The 24,255-nt window shown below is 36.6% G+C and overlaps 1 protein-coding gene across 3 annotated transcripts in view; it reads left to right on the top strand.

Annotated features, from left to right (window-relative positions):
• Nucleotides 1-24,255, top strand: part of LOC111156574 (nuclear factor I B) — a 304,583-nt gene that overhangs the window by 223,359 nt on the left and 56,969 nt on the right. For all 3 annotated transcript variants that reach the window (XM_022517559.1, XM_022517561.1, XM_022517560.1), the window contains exons 4-6: nt 13,877-13,945; nt 20,350-20,470; nt 24,134-24,252. In XM_022517559.1, the coding sequence (XP_022373267.1) occupies nt 13,877-13,945; nt 20,350-20,470; nt 24,134-24,252 (309 nt within the window). The remainder of the gene's footprint in view (nt 1-13,876; nt 13,946-20,349; nt 20,471-24,133; nt 24,253-24,255) is intronic.

The raw sequence follows: 24,255 nt of genomic DNA, 5'->3' as shown, positions 1-24,255 counted from the left end.
GATACTGCACAGATGCTAGGTAAGTAAGCAAGGAGTAGAAGAATGTCTTCTTCATTAAGACAAATAAAAGATTCTGTGACTTTATACTTACTATGTCTTCGCAATATCTGGAAAGAGCGCATATAAATTACGTTACTTTGCATAGCATCGGCAGGTGGAGGAGGGATTATCTACAAGTTTTTGAGAAAACGTATAGAAGGAGGAGCAGAGGGATGAGGAAAGGTCCCTGGTGGGGTTACTCTTACAGCAGACGAGGAAGGCAAAATATTTTAAAAAGAAGATAGTTGGTGCTAAATCTTAATATATTGTGATTCTCTTCAATATATTTACACTGTGTCCTTTTAACTAGAGCACCTAGATTATTGTAGTAATTTTCCCAAATTACTCCATAGCTCATATTTTTGCCTCAGGTCCTAATCCCTGTGAAAATCCATTGTAGGCTCCTGGCGATTTCCATAATGCGCAAATCTGATTATTATACTCCCCTCCGTATATGTTTTGAAAATCTCCACTCTAGGCTAAGCCTGATCTATAGCATGGCATCTAACCAACCCTTTATGACATGGTCCTGAATGTTCCTTTCACTGCACACATGGACCTTGCCTTTAGCCTTAGCCTTAGCCATGTTGTTTGTGTCTCCGTCCATATGGTTTGTCTGCCTAGAATGTCTGTACTTTCTTGACACCTCATCCGTGAGACATCTCCAGGCCCTCCCTTTATCGCAGTTTATAATAATAGCATTTATTGCATTTTTTTTTAACCACTATTTTCTTCTCTGTTTCCCTTTGTGGATTCTGGACACCTTCAGGTGAGAATAGTAAGCTTCCATTTGTACATTTAACATCTAAGGCAAATATCTGGCCAAAGAAAATGTTCAGCAGTGTTTAGAATCTATGAGATGGAGGCTTAGACCAGTAGTACATGAAATAAATTGTAATCTGTTTGTTCAGTAATGAGACCATGTCCATCCCTACAGCTTGACCTGAGCCAGGAAAAGCCTGGTGTTTCATAGACAGAGACAGTGGGTCTGTTCTGCCTTGTGGACACACCACCCCCTCAGACTTGACTGTTTGGGGACATTACAAACTCCTAACTTTGTGTGGCATGGTCTGAAGAATTTTGTAGGGATGTATCAGACTGAGAATTGTAGTACCCCAACATAATTACTGATTCAGAATACCAGTCTCAGATGAATCAAATGTTTCTCCTCACCATCTGATGAATTGTGAAGAAGGCCTTCTTGCTATTTTTATGCTTTTGCTTAGGAGTGTACTTTAATGGTATTAGAGTTCACATGATCATGAATGAAGGAACAGGTAAGATCTTTCTGGAAGCTGCAAAAAATATGTGACTGATTAAATGAAATGTTTTGGACTCATTTGTGATTTGTTTGTGTGTGATGTGGAAAAATGTTATTTTGAAAATTTGGATACCACTATATATAGATCACTTGCTCAAGGTCATTTTTTTCTTTATTGAGGTATAATTGATATACAACATATTATATAACTATCTATAGTGTATATAGATCTACACACAAACACACACACACATAAAGGGAAGAAAAGGAAAAGAGTATACACACACACACACACACACACACACACACACACATATATATATCACCATAATCAAGATGATGAGCATTTCCATCAATCTCAGAAGTTTCTTCTGACCACTTTATAATCTATTCCTTTCTCTATCCCCCATCCTCAGATGACCTCTGATCTGCTTTATATCACTCTAGATGACTTTACATTTCTAGAATTTTATATAAATGTATCCTTTGTATAAACCTACTCTTTTTTGTCTGGCTTCTTTAGAATAAAGACTTTGATTTATCCATGTGATTACATTTGTCAATGATTTATTTGTTTTTATTGCTGAGTAGTATTCCATTATATAGATACGCCACATATGGTGTGACATAAGGGTTGATATCCTCTTTAAAGGTTGTTATCCTTTTTTAAAAAATGTAGATATCCAATTAATCCAGTACCGTTTGTTTAAGAGACATTTTTTTTCCTCCATTGAATTGCATAGCTACTTACCCAGTAGCAACAATGATACATTTATTTGTCTGTTTCTGGTCCAACTCACTGATATATATATGTCTTATCTTTTGCCAAGATCAAAGTACTTTTTTGATTCCTGTAACTTTTTTTTATTTCTGTAACTTTTTGATAAGTATTTATAATGAGTTCTAAAAAGATTTTTTAGGTCCTTTGTATTTTCATCTAAATAGGATCAGCTTGACAAATTCTACAAAAACAAACAAACAAACAAACAAACAAACAAACCCTGTTAAAATTTTGATTGAGAGTAGTGAGATTTAAAACTAGGTCTTTTTAGGCATTCAGCAAAATAATTACCAGTAGTTATCTAATATAAAGTCCACATTACTTGCTTAACTTCTGACCCAGTTTCTCCCAGTTCTACACTAAAATTTCTACAAGGATATGTAAAACTGTACCTTTGGCTAAGCACACTAAAACTGAGACTGAAGAATCACCTTTAGCTAGAAACACAGAGGCTTATCTTATAATTATATGAACTGTGTATTGAGACTAAATTTAAAAATGATAATTTTCCTACCTAATACCGTACAAAAGATAGCCGTGTTAGTTCCTCGAGAAATTGTGGACAATCCCACTTTCATCCCCCTAGGTTCAGAGATTTTTCTGTATTGATTTAAAAGGCTGTAAACTCAGAGAACAGGGTTAGGAAATATGGGATGAAGAGGAAGAAAAGAGAAAGAGTGTGGGAAGACATCTAGCAATCTGCTTCTACTTCCTAATGTATGTGTGTAAATCCTTAAACAATTTTTCCATTCTGTGCCAGTCCAACTCTTTCACATCATAGAAAAGACCCTTTGAAATCTCATCCCATCTGTCCTTCCAGAGCCACACTTTACAGAGAGTGAGGGTTTTCATGTACGTACCTGGTAGGACCTTACATAGCTAGGTGGTGGGGTGAGAAGAGGCTTATGAGACGAAGGAGCAGTAGTCAGTGGGAACGGGTTAGGAGCTGCGGTTATCAACTTTGACTAATCCTGTTATTGAAACCTTTACTTATTGTAAGTCAAGGGAAAAGCCGTACACTTTTCTAAGGACAGACCCTAAATCTCTATAGACTACCCTCTAAGGAAAAGAAAAACGATCGCAAGAGTGTGCCCTTGGTAAGAAAATAGTGAAGAACCTAGGGAAAGGTACATCGTGAAGAAGAACATATTTCTGAAAATGAAGCGCAGAAGAAAATTTCAGAGAAAACAATTTGCTGAGTTAGAAGAAAGTACTTACATGGAAAAATGAAGAGATAAAAGAATAACTTCGAGGAAAGTGTATAGGATAAGAAATAACAAGAAGTTGCTTTCATGTAATTAGAGTCTGCATTTGAAGGAATAAGAAACAGAACTGATATTGTGGAAATAATGCTTGATATAGAGGACAAACTTGAGATATTTGCTTTAAAAGCAGAAGAAAAGAACAGAGAGGTTAATAACATGATGAGAAAGTTTATGGTGGGAGAATAGAAAATTGAGTATTAATTTAGGTGTTCTTGGTGAGAAAGCAGAGCATTTAGGAGAGCAATAGAATCAAAGACAAATTAAGAACACTTTAATGAACTAAAAATGATCTAAATATTTAGATCAAAGGGACTAACTATATCTAGCCAATAGTAATTATATTTAAATATGTCCTATGGAAGTTTTTGTATTTTGTGGATGAAAAAGAGAATCTTATAATCATCCTGGAGGAAAAACAAGTTACCTATACTTTTTTTTTTTCCTTTTGGTCAACCTTAAGTAACAGAAGAGTGGGGGATTAAAATTATGATGAATTACTTGGAATTATGATGAAACTTCATGTTTAGAGAGTTTTCTCAAAAACTCTCTATTCTCAAAAAATAGTCTTTTATTTTCTTTGTAAAAACTTTACCTGAAAACCTATACCAATTAACAAAGTGATACACTCCAAAAAAAAAAAAAAAAATTCAGAACAGGAAATTCTCAAATCTATACCTATAGATATAAATATAGCTACAGATATAGACTAATAATGAGAATAGTAAGCAGAATTATACCTAAGTAATTATTATGAATAAGACTGCAGACATAAATGTCAGTCTAAAAATGTAATTTTTGAATATATATAAATAAGAATTTAGTACCAATGTAAAAAAGTAATTCTTGTATATATATAAACAAGAATTTAGTAACAATTATCTGAGTCCCAAATTCCAGATCATGATTTTTTAATTGTGAAATATACATAAAATAACATTTACCATTTTAATCATTCATAAATGTACAGTTCAGTAGTGTTAAGTTTATCTACATTGTTGCACAATCAATTTCCAGAGCTTTCTCCTCTTGCAAAATTGAAACTCTGTACCCAGCAAATAACAACTCACCATTCTCCCTTCTCCCATCTCTTGGCATCCACCATTCTACTTTGTTTCTACGAGTTCGACTGGTCTAGATACCTAGATTAAGTGAAATCATACAGCCTTTGTCTTTGCGACTGGTGTATTTACAGTTTACATTTTTAAGGATTGAAAAGAGGAGGAGGCTTGAGGGTGTCGAGTACCTAGGAATGGCAGACTAGTTTTCTTCTTTTAGGATAACTTGTTGGGTTTTGCTAAACAGTTTGTTACTTTTTTTTTAATCACTTTTTGCTTAGATTTGTTATTAGGAGCGCCTCCTTTTCTTGTTGGCGTCAAGTGCATTTTCAGCATCACTTGATAAGGTCGTGTATCTTTCCTTTTTTTTCCTCTATCGTACTGATGGATTTTCTAACAGTGAACTGCACCCAGTCAAGGAATAAAACCCTAATGATAAGGGTGTATTGTTCTTTCAATAACATTGCTATATTCAATTCAAATATGTGCATCGAATATATTCAGTTTTATTTAGGATCTTTGAGGTTGCATTTATGTGTATGCTTGGTCTTTGTTTTGTTTACTTGCTTTAGTTTAATGAGGGAGGTTGCAAATTTAGTTACTTAAGTTTTGCTGGTCTAATAAAGGCTATCAAGAGAGCGTTCTTTGTAAGGAAATTTGTCATTTGCTAAAGCCTGGGAGAGTGTAAAAATCACTGGACTTTAAAGGCTGGGTAAAAGATAAAATCCAGCTGTGTGCCCATCTCTACCTGGTGCCATTCTGAAGGTGGTTTTTAAATCACCTTTTAATTCTCTTCTAGGGTTTTCAAATTCCAAACTGCATACGAGTCACTGGTGGTCTTTTAAGCTGCAGACTCTGATTCTGAGGGTCTGGGCTTGACACTGAACTCTATGCTTAACAAGTTCCCCAGTTATGCCAGTACTGTTGGTCGTGGGACCACATTTTGAACACCAAGATGCTAACCCAGTGGTTCCCAGACGTTGCTGCACGTTTGAATCACCAGGGGAACTTTTGGAACATCTTCACGTCTAGGACACATCCATACCAATTAAATCAGAATAGCCGAGGGTTGAAGCCAAGCATAAGCTGTTTTTCAAGAACCCCAGGTGGTTCCAATGATCAGCAGATTTAGGGAACCACCACACTAGGGGTAATTGGTCTATTCAGGTTTCCATTTTGCTCAATTTCGGTTACTTTTATTTTAGTAAGTAATTGCCCATTTATGTTTTCAAAGTTGTGGTCAGTAAGTTGCATGTGTTATTCTCTTATAATGTTTTTAACGTATTTGGTTTCTATGGTTATGTTTCCCTTCTGTTCTTGTATATTTTCGCTTTTTCTTTTCTTCCTTAATGAGGTTTGCAAATGATGTTTCTGTTTTGCTGATCTTCTCAGAAAATCATCTTCCCTTTTATTGTTTTGTTTTAAATACTTCTTTTCCTATTTTATTGATTTCAGCTTTTGTCTTTAATTCCCTTTTTAATTTTTCTTGGGATGTTTTGCTGGTCTTTCTATCATTATGGTAAAGTAATTGGCCTTTTGTCTCTTTCTTGTCATTGTTTTCTAGGTAGTTCATAATTGTTCTTTGATTCTGTTTGATCCATAGCTTATTTTCTTAATTTTCAGGTAGTTCAGAAAATGTGGTCACTTTTTATTTTTTACTTTTGGCCTTATTTTCTAAAGGTGACACAGTAATAACAGTTATCTCTTTGGTCAAGGACATGATCAATTTTTATAAAATTTTTGTGAATGTGCTAAGAAAGTACACTTTGTATTTGAATGATATAAAATTAGTCATTGTCTAATAGTCATATTCAATTCTAAAAGAGTGTATTCAAAATTCTCACTACAACTGTATTTTTGTAAAGTTTCTTGGATTTTAATAATTTCTGTTTTATGCATTCTGCACAATATTGTTTGGTGTACATATAGTTTTATGATTTATCCTCTTTATCATATACACTTTTTTTTTCAGTTGTAATGTTCTTTATCTTGTTTATTGTAATTCATCTTAAATTCTCTTCACCACCACTGACACTGCTTACTTTTTGTTTGAATTTGCCTGATTTCATTTTGCACATCATTTTATTTTCAACTTTTTATTCTTGTTGTCATTTTGTCTTCAATGTGTTCCTTAAAAATAGCTGAATTTTATTTGCTTCAGTTTATCTAATGTTCTTTATGGGCTAATTCAATCCACTTACCTGTATTGTAATGGGATATGCTTAATTTGTTCTATTTACTTTATATTATTTATTTTTACATCTTATGTTCTTAGTTTCTTTGTCTTGATCAAGTTAGTATTCACCGTGTTTTGCCCTCCCTTTGTTAATTTGGAAGTTCTACCTTCCTTTTCCCTGCTCTTAAAATGAAATCTATTATTATTTGAAAATGATTACAGTTTTCATACTGACTCATAGGTACTGTGATTATCATTTATATTATAATGAAGTGTGAGGTGTGGAAACGTTGCTCAACCTACCTTAGGTTTACATAGTAAGTGGCAGAGCTGATCTTTTAGTATACTTTAACATAACTTAATATAATTTTATTAATTATAATATATTTCAATATGTTGTATTAAATATAATTTATTTTTTATTTTATTTACTGTATTCTAAAAATAAACATTTGGTAAACCATAAAATATCTGTGCTAATAAATTTAAAAATATGAAAGAAAATAATCGTTTTCTTGGAAAATATATATATTATATATATGTAATATAATATATAATAAAATTGCCTCAAGACCAGAAAACAAGAGTAGAGCAAATTCTTGAAAGACTCAGAGTTTTCTAAGAATCTTCTCTAAAACAGATTATGAGAAGACAGTTTTACCGGCGAGTTTTTCCAGACTTTCTGAACTGTTCATATTTTTAAAAATAAAAATGGCTGTCATCCAAGTAATTTTATGAAGCATGTATGTAAGCATAGTATGAAAACTTCATAAATGAAACAAAGATCCCCAGAAAAGTATACCAGCTACATAGAACTCAGAAGCAACTGTTAGCAAACCAGTTTAGCAGTAAATTAAAAGAGCTACCTTGTGTGGATAAGCAAAGATAATTTACCTTAAGAATTCAGTAATATATAATAACGGTAAACACTGTAAGGAAATTTAAAAAGGACTCCAAAAAAGCATTTAGTGGTATTCAATAATTGTTCTGATCAGAACACTTTTAAAAATCTGAGAGAACTAAGAATAAGTGAACATATAAAATGATAAGAAAAAAATCAATTATTAATTAACAGCCAACACTGTCATTAACTGGGAAACTCTAGAGGTAATGTCATTAATATTAGGAATAAAATATTCCTGATAACACAATCCCTATTTTACATATTTTTGAATGTTTGTTTAAAGAAAAAATGCATAAATATCTGAAAAAAATCCAACTTTATTATAATTAAATGAAAATTATGACATTATTATAATGATATCTTTTCTCTATCAACTTGCTACAATTAAAGCAAGTCCCTATTATGACTAACATGTAATTGTGGCAGAGGGTGGTGACATGGACACGTTCATTCTGCCCGAGGGAGAAGAAATTGGCAAAAATCTTTATGGAAAGCAGCTTGACAGTTTTTAACCAAGAGTTTTTAAAAAGAGTTTATGTCCTTTGACCCAGCAATTCCACTTCTGGGAACTCCAGCCTAAGGAAATCATGAGAATTGCTGACAAAGATTTGTGTACGGGGATGTTAATGGCAGTTCTGTTTATAATATTTTTAAAAATGGGAAATAACCTAAAATGCCAAAAAAAGGAGAATGGTCAAATAAAGTACAGCCATGCAGTGTAATATTATACAGACATTAAAATCATGCTTTTGAAAAACTATTGAACCTAAAGGGAAAGATATAATGTGGATTAGAAAAGAAGCAAATACAAATTCATTTAAATTTGATCCCAGCTTTTAAAAATTCATATTTTTATATCTTACATATATGCAGGAAAAAGTTTAATGTACTGGAAGGAAATACTGAAAAACAAATAACATTAATATAGTACTATCAGAGCGTGTTAAAATCAGAAAATTGCTGTCCTGCTGAATCACTTAAATCACCAACAGGGACATTTCACAGTGAAGGATAAACTTAAATCTAAATTAATACTGGAATGTGAACCTTGGCTATAGGCTGAGGGTCAGTCTCTGCGCAGAGAAGCATTATCTTTGTAATGATTAGTCTGTCTATTTCGTCATCCCACTTTCCATTCTTAACTGTGGACAGTGCAGATCAGTTGAGAAACTGCAGATAAAGCCAAGCCTTACAACACCACTACCAGAAAATTCCCAGTAGGTTAGTGGTGGTATCTGAAGTTATGTGAAGACTGGCAAAGAGCTAGTGTAAAAGAATCTTATCTTCTCCCCCTTTGCATCCATAAACAAAAGGATTTAGGCGTCTTTTACACTCTGCTGAAGGAAGTGAACAATTGGAATCCTAAGGCTGGAAAATGCCTGCGAGATACCTAGGGGTCCTGTTCTTTCTCCAAATGAGCAAGCAATGCAAGAAAACGAACACGAAAAGGGCCCGGTGAAAAAGCGGAACCTGGGGGGGCGCCTGGGTGGCTCAGTGGGGTAAGCTTATGCTTTCGGCTCAGGTCCTGATCTCAGGGTCCAGGGATGGAGCCTGGCTTTGGGCTCCCTGCTTAGCAAGGAGTCTGCGTCTCCCTTTCCCTCTGTCCCTCCTTCCCGCTTGTGTGCACAATCGCGCAATCTCTCTCTCTCAAATAAATAAATAAAATCTTAAAAAAAAAAAAAAAGTGGAACCTGAGCATTGCAATGGGCTTCAGAAGTGATCTTAATTCAGTTTCCTACCCAAAGTGAGAATTCTTAAATCTAATGGGGGGGTCCTTACTGCCCCTAGGAAACCCCCTACCTCTGTAGACACAAGTTTTCTCATCTGTAAAATGGGAACGCTTGCATGACAATGGGTAGGATAATTAGGATCATTATGTGAATGAATGCATTTGAAGATCTTAGAACAGTAGGTTGGCCTTTGTTGGCTGTTTCCACTTTTGCAAGGTTTCCCATTCCCTTCTAGGACTTTTCTTATTGGATGACAAGTCTGGTTATTGAGCCAAAAAACAGTTCCTGGAACTACGCAGAAGAAGTCTTATCCAACATCTACATTAACAGTCCTTCTAATACTTGAAGACAGCTTTCATGAATTTAATAACTGCTTTCTGTGGTTTTTTCTTTTTTAATTTCAAGAATAGAACACAGTAGACTATAAAAATGAGCGTTATCAGTTTTCCTTTGGATTTTCTATGTAAATGTTGTTTAACATTCAAATGGAGCTGATTATAATTTGAGATATTAACAGTTAGATATGCCATTGTGTCCCTTTGTTATTGTTTGTAAAGGAGGTTAAACACTATATTAACTTCTGAGTAGTGATTTATTGTTGCTTTTGTTAGAGAAAAATAAAAAAAGAAGTAAAATAATATAATTTGATATTGCCTTTGAGAATCTTCAGTTTGCAGAGGTCTTTATTTCCTACTCAATTTTATTTTTTAAAAAGCATTACATGTAGTGTAAATACAGCGTCACATAAATGCCGAGTTGTTCTTTGCTTCTTGGCTTAAACTGTTGTGTAATATTGCTCTGTAATCATTAAGCAGCTGCTCTGCCTCAGAGATGCTCATATTTCCTTTGGTAGATGAAGGGAATTTACTATACGAATGTCTCCAAATTGTTTTAAAATCGTTGGCCTTTGTATCAGCTACTTAGATTCACAGTGGTCGACGTCCCCCATGAAAACCGTGTTTCTGGAAGACCCCAGCAGCCTGGAGGTTACAGATGGGGTTATGTTAATAGCAATAACCTGCATTTTGCTGAGCGTCATCCTCTGTACATTCACAGGGCTCCTGGCACTCTGCGTGATTGTCCCCGGTTGTTTTATCAGCGTCCTTATGTGTTGTTTCCTACATACTTTCTTGTATGGTATTCGCTCTCCAAGTACTCTGTCCTGGACTCTTTCTTTCCTTTGCCCTCCTCATCTTGGGGAATGCCTGCCCATTGTAAGGCTGTGCTGTGCGCAAAGACGAATGGAGGAGGCAGCAGTAGGCCTCGGGTACTTCTCCCAGATTACCCAGTTGCCTGATCCCCCCGATTGGTGGGGCCGGGTGGGGAGGGTGTGGGATTGGTTGCGCTACCTCTCAGCCTCCGCAGCACTGCTTTCAGTGAAGTCTCAGTATGTTCCATGCAGGACTGGAGCCCAGTGGGACCTGTGGGTGTTACACCTTGTCTAGTGGGTGCAAAGCAGTTCTGACATATTTCCAGCGCCTTTCATAGTTCCAGCAAAATAACTCTTTCGGGTTTCCTTATAGATTCAGATTTCTCAGAACATGAGATGAGGGATGGAGAAACACCCGGCTCCATTCTGAATTGCTTTCCCTCTTCGGTGAGATAGTTATTGTATTTGCCTGTGTGTGACTGGCTGTCTTCTGCTGGTAGGATTAGCTTCAGGGGGATCCTCCCACCAGTATGATTCGGCTCCTGACGTCCACACACCATTCCGTCTTCATGGGTATGGCCAAGACGCTGGTGGAGCCCTGACTACTCACTAGAGTAATGAGGAAATGAACTTCAGATGATATCTACATATTGAAATGTTATTACATATGACGCATGATTTCATTTATATAAATATATTGAAATGTTCCCTCGTCGCTCATTCGTGTATTTATTTTACAAATATTTTTGAACTCTGACTCTTCAAACACTTCTAGCTTCTGGGTAGTTACTTTGTACTAAATGCTTCAAGTTGTACACCAGTACGTAAGGAAGTTAGATATATAATCTGAATCTGATCATCATTCTTTCCCACTCTACCCCAAAGCCTAAATGGACCCCTCAGCCGATGAGTTGCAGGGAATAACTAGGGTCAGTATAATTATCCTTCAACCTTAAGCCATCTACACCTACATCGTTACATAATTACCAAGATGCTTATTTATGACCCTGTTCCAAAAAGTTAAAATCTAAAATTTTGTTCTGTAAGCATTGATTTAGTAGTTACTGTATATACAGGCACTGAGGTGGTTGTTAAGGGAGATTCAGAGATGAACAAAACCCAGGCATTCTCCCAAATAAAGGAGCTGATAATCCCATAAGAACCACAAGACTTGAAAACAGATATCCTGGACACTTGAATGTGTAAAGGGATGTAAGTAAGTACAAACTAGGTGCTCTGTGAATTCACAAGAAAGAGATGATTTCTGACTGGCACAGGGATTGGGAGAGGAGGGTGGGGGAACGGGTCACGGGGTGGATGGTGGTCGAGTGGGACGTTGCAGGATGAGAGCAAAGTAGGTAGAGACAGAGCCATCTGACTGGGGGAGCTAAATGCACAAGAAAGGTAGGAGGACAGACATTTACAGAGTACAGTTGAGGGAGGACAAATAAATCTTGTCTGGTTGGTTAAGTATATGAGCTGCCATCAAGATAAATAAGGTCTTTATATTTAATGTATTTGCCAATATAAAATTTTATATTTACTGTATATAAAGTATAATTTGTTATATTTTACAAAGATGTGTGTTGCATTTGTTGTCGTTTTATATGATAATAACCTACCATGGTTCAGAAAATTGAAAATATCTTTCCCTCCAATCACACAAAGGGACTCCATGTCCTTTTTTTGTCTTCATGACTTTAAGTACCTTGTACAGTATTGGCTACCTAAAAGCTTCTCAATAATCAGTGAAATGAATTCAACCTTGTGAAAAATTAAGTTGCTAGAGAACTAGGAGTTTCCTAAGATACAGGTACATCAAAAGGGGACATTTTGTCATTACCTTCTTAAAAATGTATATTTTTTCAAAGTAATACTTAACATGATACTTAGTAATACTTAATATGATAATGTAATATGATAAGTTTTATCACCAGCTGAGATCCAATAATTCCTTCACACTCTTTCTTTTGTTCTGCTTCTAAAGAAGGTGAACGGTGGATAGAATAGTGTTCAGACATGCATGGCTCCTTGGTTCACAGAAGTGATGCATATAAGCTCATTGAATGGTTTTCTGTCCTTTCATGCTATGTACAATTGAAAAGTAGTGTGGTAGCTTTTGTTCTGGTAAAATTTCTAAATAAAGATTTACACGTGATTTGAGACTGTCTGGAATCCTGTGTACGTAATTCAACGTATAAGTGGTTGTTGACCCAACTGGCCAAACCTAACTCATTGGGAACATTTAATGAGTGCCTAGTGTGGATTTTATGTTTTTATCTCACTTATCATTCACAATTTTACTACATTTTACACATTCACAATTCACAATTATTAACTCTAGTTTTTAAATGGGGAGTCTGAGATACAAAGAGTCTAATAACATGATCAGGATTCCACGCTGATAAAGTATGGTCGGAAGTTGAATGCCAGCCCCCTGACTCACATTCCTGCCCTGAATCGAATCCCTTGGTCAGCCCTAAAACTGTATGTACCATCTGATCCAGTTGCCAGTTCTTAGAATCCAGAGTTTGTTTTCCTGGAAACTTTTGCATTCTGAGGGTTTTCAGGCTTTTCTTATTCTCTTCCTGGGAAGCAGAGAGTAACCATATCCCTCCTTCTGGTATTCCGTCCCTCTTTCGCCCTCAGTACATGTCCTGCATATCAATGAGAAGCTGGGGACACGACTGGGCATTTATGGAAGTCCTCATTTCTAATCCTGGACACAGCTTGACCAGATCTCAGACAGCACAGAACTTACTCAGGCCCCTGAACGGTGGGCCATGTCACCGAAGGGTCCTGTGGTATTTCTGGAGGCCTGGATTGGTCACTGTTTGCTAGAAAAAGGACACAGTTCTTGAAATGAAGGGAGTCCAAGGAAGTAGTAGCAAGAGGGAGAGGGCATTGAAGTCATGTGGGGTATATCAAAGGTGCGTGGAAATAGGTCTATGCAAAGTATTTGCTGTACGTACAAGTTCTGCTTTTGTGTGATTCATGACCTTGGAACAAGGGTGAGGGAGGGCTGCTAACAACAGTTCGCTTTTCTTTAATCAGGGAAGGATTTGTGTAAGAACAGTGGTTTCAAGAGATCTTTGAAGTAATTCCAACAAGGTTCTAATTGTGGTTGTGGTTTTCCTTTTTCTTTCTTTCTTTTTTATAAATGGGTAGACTTCAGTCTACCAGGTGCTACCGAGCTGAATACATTTGGTAAGAACCCCTGACTTCATTCTCAATGCGTGGGCTGTGGCAAATAAAACCATTCCAGTTGCCCTGTACATTTAGCAGGCGGTGGAAAAATTTCCCTAGGAAATTATTTGGCATTTCAACTTCTTACTTTTGTTTAAACAGACCCCAGATTGCATTCAGAGAGTTTTGCTTTCACTTGTGTTTGTTATAAGCACACTTAGTTTTTGTTCTAACCTTTGGTTTAAAAACACTTGAACAAATCCTAGCGTTTAATCATTTGTTTGCTTCCTGCTTGTGCTGATCTTTTTCCTCTCAATATTTATTTTCAGGTTACCTGGAGGATAGTTTTGTAAAATCTGGAGTCTTCAACGTGTCCGAACTTGTGAGGGTATCCAGAAGTAAGTAAACTGTTTTGTTATTATTTGATTATACATTATGATTTTAAATATTTTCTATTCTGAACCTTCAACACAGTATTAAGAATAACCACTTATGGGGAAAATCTGAGTTTTAAAATTTCCGTCTTGTTGATGAAATTATTATTGGATATATTTTGTCAGATTTTCTAAAATATTTGCCTTTAGATCATCAAACTTTTGTAGTTCAAAAATAATTGGGGGGTTGTTCTGATTGCTGTGTTACTAGTATTCATTTAATTCACTGTTCTCTCTGTGACCATAGATGGTCATTTATATCAAAGGAAGTGTGATTAATTACATGTACTCCATGTTGTTATGATAACCCACATAAGTTTCCTGTAGATAAGTGCTTTTTCATTTTACTAACGTTTTGGTGGGGGCTTGGAGATGTACAGGATATACACAGTAACATGCAGAGTGTAGAGAGATGCAGAAATTAACTTTGCAGATTGTAGTTTGGATATAGATAGAAAGCTATTGTGATCCGAAACAATGTCCAATTGTTTTAACTGGCCACCTCACCTGAGACACCATTCTTGATAGGCCGGATGAGATTTTTCTTGGGTTAAGTTCACCTGGCCAGCTACCTAAGCAAGGGAGAAGTTTATTGACTTAAGTCTTTTACGTATTTCTCGTGTGTACAAATATACCTAAGATGTAGCTGTTAAGGCATTCATCATGTTAAAGTAGGTGACTCATTTCTTCTCATTCTCTTTGATTTAGCTTATTTATGTAATTTTGAAGGCTCTATTTTTACCTGGTATTTTGTTAGAGAGCGTCACCGGTTTGGATGATGTTACTCAAATGGTGTAGTGGCGTTCTGTCCTTGTTTAAGTTGTGTTTTCCATCTGGGTCAAATTCAGAGGTCTCAAACAAGAATTGTGGTGATCCCAAAAGAGTAAAGCAAGTTACTGAGGGTAAGTTTAGGGAGTGAGTTAGAGTTGTGACCATGCAGTAATCCCCCGGCTGGTAGGTGACTATGTCTTTCAAACCAGATTTAACTTAAAAGGTTCCTCTTTCTAGAGTGGCCAGTGAAAATAGCATATATCGCAGGCAGTTGCCTACACAAATGTTTAAGATCTTCAGTAAGATCTTTCTGACATATGCCGCGGTAGATAAATATGTGCCCCAAAGACTTCTGTCATGGATCTGTTTACTTAGCGCAGTGCAGGAGACCAAAACCTACTATCCTGTATCCGAGCAACTCTAGGATTCATATTTGCGGGATAAGAGGACTCTGATGGTCTTCTCCATTGACCAAGGCTGCCACGAGCCCTGCGTGTTTTTCCCGATCAATAACGTGGTATGGAAGGCCTCCGACATTTGAAAGTGTTTTCTGTGTTTATTTTTAATTTGGAAAGGAACGTGCCTGACTTATTCACTACCACTTTCTGGCATTCATGTAAGGAAGGGGGAATTTGAAAGTGGAGTGGGTGGGGTGTGTCTGGGGGGGTGTAGGTGTTTTTCCTACACTGTTCTGCTACAGTTACCAGACTTTATAACATTATTTGTTATAAATTTGTCTTTTCCTAAGTTTTGTGGTATTTTTTTTTAAGATTTTATTTATTTATTTGACAGAGATCGCAAGTAGGCAGAGAGGCAGGCAGAGAGAGAGGAGGAAGCAGGTTCCCCGCGGAGCAGAGAGCCCGATGTGGGGCTCGATCCCAGGAGTCTGGGATCATGACCTGAGCTGAAGGCAGAGGCTTTAACCCACGAGGCACCCCATAAGTTTCGTGATATTATTTCCTCCTCCTTATGAGATGGACCGAAAAGTCATCTGTTAGAAATTATTACCAGTTCCTCATTATAGGTAACATCATGCTAGACCCTTCAGAAGGACAGCCAGATAGAACCTTGGAAAGCCCAGAGTGATATTTTGAAAACTCTGAACTTACACATAAAGAAAGACTTAAAAAACACCTTTCCAGAACAGTTCCAAAGTGAGGCAAATTTAATATATTTCACTCATTCTTTTTAAACCTCTCTTCGAGGTTTTTAAGTTATCTGTTACAACACACATTACTGATCTGTAATTAGTATATTAATTATGTATATGCATTCATTAATTTACTCAGCAAACATTTATTTTCTCCTCTGTATGTAAATAGGTGTCTCTGAAATGCTTGAGAAGTTATCCTAAGTGTCTTAATATATCCACATCATAATCATATTTGCACAGTTCAACTTCGCTATTTATGAAATAGGTGTTTGCCAAGTAAGCAGAGACTTCAGCATGACCCTTATGCTGTATATCACAAATTCTGACTTCTTGAGGGTTTACAGTATGTTAATGGTTTCTGGCCTCCCGGGTTTGACTATCACATGACCCACTAATGTGTCTGTTGACTTTAGTTAATGAAGCTCCCCTGTTTTAGGATAGTGATCATTCTGTTGAATCATATTATCTCCATCTTGAAAGTTGATTTAGGATCAGCTTTTGGAGTGAGAAGAACAATAAGAGAGATTAAGGGTTGGCCTCTCACCCTTAGAATCTGAGGTTCTTTGGAGCTTCGTCTCTAAGAGGATATTGGCAGCCTCTTAAACATGATTTGCAGCTTTCAGACCTTGCAGCTGTCCAGGAGAGGTGCTAACGCAGATCTTTGCATCTGATGGAAGTTCTTCCAGAGGCTTTAAACAGGAGCATCAGCCTGGGACTTGCCATGCTCACATACTCTATTTATTTATTTATTTTTAAAAAGATTTTATTTATTTATTTGACAGCAAGATAGAGAGCACAAGTAGGCAGAGCAGCAGGCAGAGGGAGAGGGAGAAACAGGCCACCTGCTGAGCAAGAAACTCGATTCGGGACTCGATCCCAGGACCCTGAGGATCGTGACCTGAGCCGAAGGCAGGTGCTTCACCGACTGTGCCACCCAGGTGCCCAACACAAACTCTCTTTATTATGAAATGTATTTGGTGAGCACTGCTTTAGAATTTGGCCGTGTATTATTAAGCTACTCTTCTTCTTGTACTCTCCCCTTTAATGTCAGAAGGCACATTACATTTTTGCAATGCTCATGTATAAATCTGTGGGTAAATTGTTTTGATTGCCGTCATGAGAATCTGTAATAATCCTTCTGCAAGAAAATTCGGAAAAAAAAATTTCCAAAGATTTTTATTATTATTATTATTATTCTACTATAAATTTCATCCAGTATGTTTATGGCCAAGCAATCTGTGTTGACGCTTAAGCCATATGTATGAAATAGAAACTACAGATCTTTGCTTAAATGTTGTATGAGCTTAATAAATTGCAAGTACTTTACATAAGTTATAACCTGTAAATTTCCTTTTAGTAATTCAGTCTGAATTGTATCCATTACTGTTGCAGAAGGCTGGACAGATTACTGACTTTCCCCGAGTCTCTCAAATGCCTCCTTCTAGCACACACCCTGCTTTCCAATGTCACATAGAACATGGTTCTAATAATAAACTTTAAAGCATGTGGTTACTGTGGGATTTCTTACCTTGCTTTTTTTTTTTTTTTTTTTTTAACCTCCGGTGTACCTCAAGCCACAACAAACAGTTCCATTTTAGCTGCCCAAAGAATTCAAGCCATTTGGCATAGTCACCCATTGAATACAAATATTTTCTGTGTTATTCAAATGAAAGTAAAGTACATTATATAAAAAGAAGAATTTAACAGAAGGCATAAACTCTGGAAGTTTGGAGCTGAGACTAATCTTGTATATATTGATTTAATTTTTAATAGGGGAAGAGAGAGATTCATCATATATTCTTTGATTACTTCTCTGCAGTAACACATGTGCTTCCTAATCATACTTTCTTAAAAATATTTTAAAGTAAATCTTGGCCGACCTGATATTGACACACAATTCAGCTGACAGCGAACACATGTAGTGAACACATTAAAATTCTGGGTAAGGAAAATTCCCTGAAATTCCTTTATGAATCATGTATTCGATTTGAAACAGTTGGAAGAGAGGAAGATTAAGTAGACTGTATGTTCTTAGTGTGAATCATAGGGGCTCTGGAGTTTCGTTGCCATAGCCCTGGACATACTTTCTCTCCTTAGAGCTTTTGAAGGCCTGATTTTAAAAAAGGTAAAGAGGGGCGCCTGGGTGGCTCAGTGGGTTGGGCTTCTGCCTTTGGCTTGGGTCATGGTCTCAGGGTCCTGGGATTGAGCCCTGCATCAGGCTCTATGCTCAGCGGGGAACCTGCTTCCCCCTCTCTCTCTGCCTGCCTCTCTGCCTACTTGTGATCTCTCTCTCTCTCTCTCTCTCTCTCTCTGTGTCAAATAAATAAATAAATAATCTAAAAAAAAAAAAAGGTAAGGAAAGAAACTATTCTTCAGCACTGTCCTTTGATGCCCACCTGCCTGGTCTCACTTTTATTCTCTGCCCGAGATGTTGGTCTTGTAGTCACTCCTATTGAGAATGACCTCTCCTTAAGAACTTACTCATTCTGCAAAGTCTAGTGCAAGCTCTGGCTTCTTCAGAGAATTCTTGGATCATTTGAGCTTGTATGGGGTTCTTCTTCGCATGAAATCCCATAGCGTTTATTGGGGCTGTCATTTATTTGGACAGTTTCATTATAATTTGCAGTATGCTGGTATTTCTATTTTTTCATGAGTGTTTTGTTTACCCAGTTTGTTGCCCAATCTGTTTTATTAAGGACAGGAACTATCTTAGACTATTTTGTATCCCTTGCAGCACCTGCCAGTAATGGACATAAGCAACTTGTTGAAGGAACAGACTTTCAACAAATAGGTTCATTTATAACCCTTCCTCTGCTTTTAGTGCTGTTCGAACTGTTCACTCTTTGCTAAGCACTCCAGACTGCCAGGGAAGAGATGTGGGGAAGAAATCAAGGAAAGAAGGGCTCTTACATTGGTTGAATACCTATTATGCACTGGGCACGATGCTGGGCTGCTATCACTCCTTATCTCATTTCATCTTCAAAATAATCATAGGCGGTAGGTGACTGGTATTCTCATTTTCTAGCTTGGGAAACTGAGGCACATGGCTCAGAAGTGTCAGAGGGAGTTCAAACTATCCTAAGTTCAAACAAACTAAACTACCTCCTAAGACTCTACTTATTCTAATACAATGTGCTGCCTCACGAATCTATTCAAGATGTCTAGAAACAAATTTTTTTAATTTGAACACATGTGATCCATTATACGAAAACCAATACTTACATCGAAGAATCTCAGCTCATACTGTATCAGCAAAGTCAAAAAAATTTCTTGATATACAAAATAATACTTTGAAGTATAAAACTCCATGAGTACCTTTTATTTATTCTTACTTTTAATAAATAAATTATTTATTTTTAATTTTTTTCATGAGTCATTATAAGTGATTTTTGTAAAGTTGGGGATACAAACTTTTTTTAAAAAAAGATTTTATTTATTTATACGATAGAGAGATTGCAAGTAGGCAGAGAGGCAGGCAGAGAGAGGGGTGGGAAGCAGGCTCCCCGCTGAGCAGGGAGCCCGATGCGGGGCTTGATCCCAGGACCCTGGGATCATGACCTGAGCCAAAGGCAGAGGCCCAACCCACTGAGCCACCTAGGTGCCCCCAATTAAAAACAAACAAACAAAAAAAACAAAACAAAAAAACTATTGAGTAAAGCCACACTAATCTCTTCATATATGAACCTGAATATGTATTTTGGGGGGAAAAAAAAACAAACTTGGCTCTTATTTCATGTTTGTCATTTCACTTGTATACCTGCCCTTATACAAGAATTCGTTATATCAAATAATTATTCATATGGTTTGTAATGCATTCTAACATGCTAATATTCTAATTTGATTAACTTAAGAGGGGTTTGGTTTTTGAGAACCAACTTAGGGGGCACCTGCTGGCTTATTTGGTTAATGTCTGCCTTTGGCTCAGGTCATGATCCCAGGGTCCTGGGGTCGTTCCCTTCGTTGGGCTCCCTGCTTAGGGGTTAGTCTGCTCTTCCCTCTCCCCACCCCCTGTTTGTGCTCTCTCTCTTATACTCTCAGTCTATCAAATAAATAAAATCTTAAAAAAAAAAAAGAACCAGCTTAGTACAAAGCCCCTTGCTTGGTGCTGAGTAATAGGAAACATGTCGTTTCCTCTGACGCATCTATAGACTAGTGTGGCGACAGACTTAGTGAAAAGTAATACAAAGGAGTGAGTGAAGAGGTTGGAGAGTGGGAATAGGGAAGTGGTAACCAATGATTATAGTCTGAGTGCCTCAAGTTTCCAGACTTGAACACTGGCCTTGTGAGGAAGTCTTCAAGTTGTATCCTGGTGGACAGTTGACACTGGAGTCTCAGGGTAAAGAGAGTTTGCCCGGAGGTGTGGAACGTATTAGATTATTACATTCAAATAGAGATGACAAGTGTAAAAGTCATTCCTGATGTTTCTTTCTGTTTTATTCCTCAGCGCCCATAACCCAGGGAACTGGAGTCAACTTCCCAATTGGAGAAATCCCGAGCCAACCATACTATCATGACATGAACTCGGGGGTCAATCTTCAGAGGTCACTGTCTTCTCCACCAAGCAGGTAACTGGAAGAGGAGTTCTCAGTCTATATACACTTGTTCTCAGTCCTGTTCTCAGTCTATAGGCAGCTGGGTGGAGAGGTAGATATGCAGATAGGTGGGTAGATAAAGAGATCGGGGAAACAAAGCCAAGAATTCCAGACTTTCTGCTGATTCTACATAGTTACTCTTAACCTGGTTAAATTTATATTGATATTTGGAAATCAAATGTAATTGTTCAAAGCATTAAAAACATATTTGGGTTTGGGGTAGGACAAGGGTACTATATTTCCTTTATATAAAAATGTGAATATGATTTTATAATTTTCTATGAATTCTACAAGTTCACTAAATCTTTTAGCAACTTACAAGCAATGTTGTCATGGCAGAGAGCCCTGGTCTACAGATTGATCCATACTGGTAACTTTTACCCTACTATCTTATCCAAGCTGGGTAAAATAAAACATGAAAAATAAAATGTGTCATCTACTTAACCTTAAAAGTAAAGGCCTTATTCTAGGCCACGCTTGGCTAATGTCTGCAGTGAGCTGGTATTTTTTTTTTTTAATAATTTAGTTGATTCTCAGTCCCCAATGAAAATACTACTTGCTCTGAGATTTGGTTTGATCAGCCTTTGTTGGGGAAGAGCTACAGTGATGTTACTTTACTTTTTAGTTCCCTGTTGACATTCTCACTTTTGTCTTTTGACCTTCTGATTGTGACTTTGAGTCCCACAAAAGTTTAAAAAGAGATTTCCTATTTATTTGAGGGATAACTAGCCTGGAAAGTTGTTGGTGTAGGATATAGTGATGGTCCGTTCCACTCTTCCACTGTTAGAGAATGTTAGAAGAGGACTGAGTTATTGAAAAGTAAGATGAATAAATATTACAGCTTTATAGTTTTTTTAAATTGGATCTTCAACGTATGGAGATCCATATCATTTTCAGAGCATTACTTATACCCATGATTAAATGTAAGAGTGTACATGAATTTCAGAGCAAAACATTTCATTTTGTAATAGCCCTTTTTTAACAATTAAAGAATATTTGGGTAATTACTTTCCTATGCTCTTCTCAATAATGAAAGTTAATTGTATTTGAATTAATTACGGGGCTGTGCACATTTTTCTGTTTATTAACTAAGTTCAATTTTATATCATTTATGATCAAACTGTGTTTTCATATAGGTTAGGTTACATAGCAAGGTAATTTGGTTTATTGTCACTCAGATTGTCTGTGACATGGTTGGGTCTTAAAAATGCTTTAGTTTTTCTAAATTTGAAATGTGAATAGGACATTTCTACTTGGTCTGATGGATCAGTATGTTATCAACACAGATCTTTCTTCATAGTCATTTGGTTTCAGATATTATGCCATTCAGAATAAAAAAGGTTTGAAAAACATCTACTATTTCCTTATGAAAATCTTTTCTCTCTCACTTTCAGTCTTTCATACGTATTTGCTACTGATTCACAGCTGAGAGAATTAGTTTAAAGGAGAGTTTGAAAAGACACGCATTCTAACTTTGGATACCATAGGAATAAATTAAAGGCCTGTTATTGACTCCCACTGTGGTTTCCCATGGGTAGAAATGGTTGTCTTCGACATCATGTTAATACTCTGGGAGTTGTGAGTCAAATATTAATCACAGGTACCTCTGTGAGTATCTACACGTGCTTCTAGGATTCCGGATGTACACAGGTTTCTAGGATTTGGAAACAGTGCAGCAAAAAGAACACAGTCTTGGAATTCAGAAGTCCTTCCTTTGTGGCAGATGGCTTCCACTAATATGCCGTGGGAAATTCACTGAATTTCTCCACATTTGTCTCTCCACTTGTAAGAAAAGGAAGGGCTGATTTACGGATAGGACTTAAGAAATCAGCGCCAACTCTGAAGTCTTATGACATTGTGTTTATTATCACTGCACAAAGTTATTACGGAAGATAACCTCTCGTTGGTTTTTACCTGTAGAAATGTACATGAGGTCTTTTATTTTTCTAATTTAAGGAAAAAAATCCATTTTCATAGTCATAATTGACTGTTTAATAGGATATTGATGGGAATATATGATAACAGTATCTCATGCAAAATGACCTATGCCATGACATAAATTTTCATATTTTTTCATCTATATATGAAAAAAAATGTATATGTTTGTTTACTTATTTTTGAGGGTGGGGAGGTGGGCGGTTTGGAAAGGGAGAAAGAGAATCTTAACCGGGCTCTATGCCCAGCACAGAGCCCAACACAGGAGTTAATCTTACGACCTTGAGATCATGACCTGAGCTGAAATCAAGAGTAGGAGGCCTAATAGACTGAGCCATCCTGGTACCCCCATGACAACTTTTTCATCTCTGCTGTAAATAGTCACTTTTCTTAATAAGGATGAGCCATATGTTCTTTATTAAATTCTATTGTTTGTTTATTTATATTTTGAGAGAGAGAGTATCTTAAGCAGGCTCGACACCCAGCATGGAGCCAAATGCAGGTTTTAATCTCACGACCCTTAGATCATGGCCTGAGCCAAAATAAGAGTAGGACACTTAACCAACTGAACCATCCAGGTGCTCCTAAAATGTATCATTCCAAAAGCATACTGTTTGAATGAATTTGGCAATGACATATTTTTCATGGTTGATCTTGAGGATAAAAGATCATAACCTAATTTTTTATAAAATAATATAAAGAAGAATATATGAAATAATTTATAATCAATAAAGTCCTACAAAATTTTTACATTATTAATTATATGGTTACTCATAATAATTACTACTTAATAAGTATCTTCTAAATGCCAACCACTTTACTAAGAGCTTTATATTTAATCCTCTCAACCACTCCTCTTTGAACTAGGTTTTATTATTTCCATTTTATAAATGATTAAACTGAGTTTAAAAAGGTTAAGGAGCTTACTATTAAGAAGTAGTGAGTGGCCTAGTCGAGATTTGCTACTAGGCTGGTTTCACTCCAGATCTCATGTTCTACTGACTCTTTTGCCTTAATGTTTGAATTAATATGAAAGAATTATACTGGTATGGCCAGCGCTATGCTAATGAATATTATTATCATTGATAATAATAATAAGAGTCAGGTACATTCTTAATGATCTTATTTATTTATTTATTTTCCAATCTTAATAATTTTAAAGTTAGTACACATATCACATCAAGAATTCACTTTTTAGGGGTGCTTGGATGGCTCAGTTGTTAAGCATCTGCCTTCAGCTCAGGTCATGATCCCAGTGTCCTGGGATCGAGCCTTGCATCGAGCTCCCTGCTCAGCAGGAAGCCTGCTTCTCCCTCTCCCATTCCTCCTGCTTGTGTTCCCTCTCTCGTTGTGTCTCTTTCTGTTGAATAAATAAATAAAATCTTCTTTTTAAAAATGAGTTCACTTTTTACTACAGATATTTCTTGGGAAACACATTTTAAAAGGTAAATATAATAAGCAACCTATCATTAGGCAGGTATAGGTATAATATGGTGTAATAAATGACATGTACAACTAGAAGTGTTTGCTACTCCTATTGAAGTCTGGAATGCTCTCCATTGTTTCAGAAAAGATACTGAAATGCTATTACTTGTGTTTATGGAAATTTTCTTAGTAAGACTCTTCTCAAATTACATATTTTCATCTGCTGCACACCTCCTTAGTCATCCCATTAAAGCAATTGTTGTCATATTTTAACAGCAAAAGACCCAAAACTATATCCATAGACGAAAATATGGAACCAAGTCCTACAGGAGATTTCTATCCGTCTCCGAATTCACCAGCTGCTGGAAGCCGAACATGGCACGAAAGAGATCAAGGTA

The sequence above is a fragment of the Enhydra lutris genome, unplaced genomic scaffold (genome assembly GCF_002288905.1).
Source record: "Enhydra lutris kenyoni isolate GAN:26980312 unplaced genomic scaffold, ASM228890v2 scaffoldscaffold47, whole genome shotgun sequence".
Lineage (NCBI taxonomy): Eukaryota > Metazoa > Chordata > Mammalia > Carnivora > Mustelidae > Enhydra > Enhydra lutris.
Note: the sequence above shows the minus strand (reverse complement) of the source record. Positions and strands in the feature narration are given on the sequence as shown.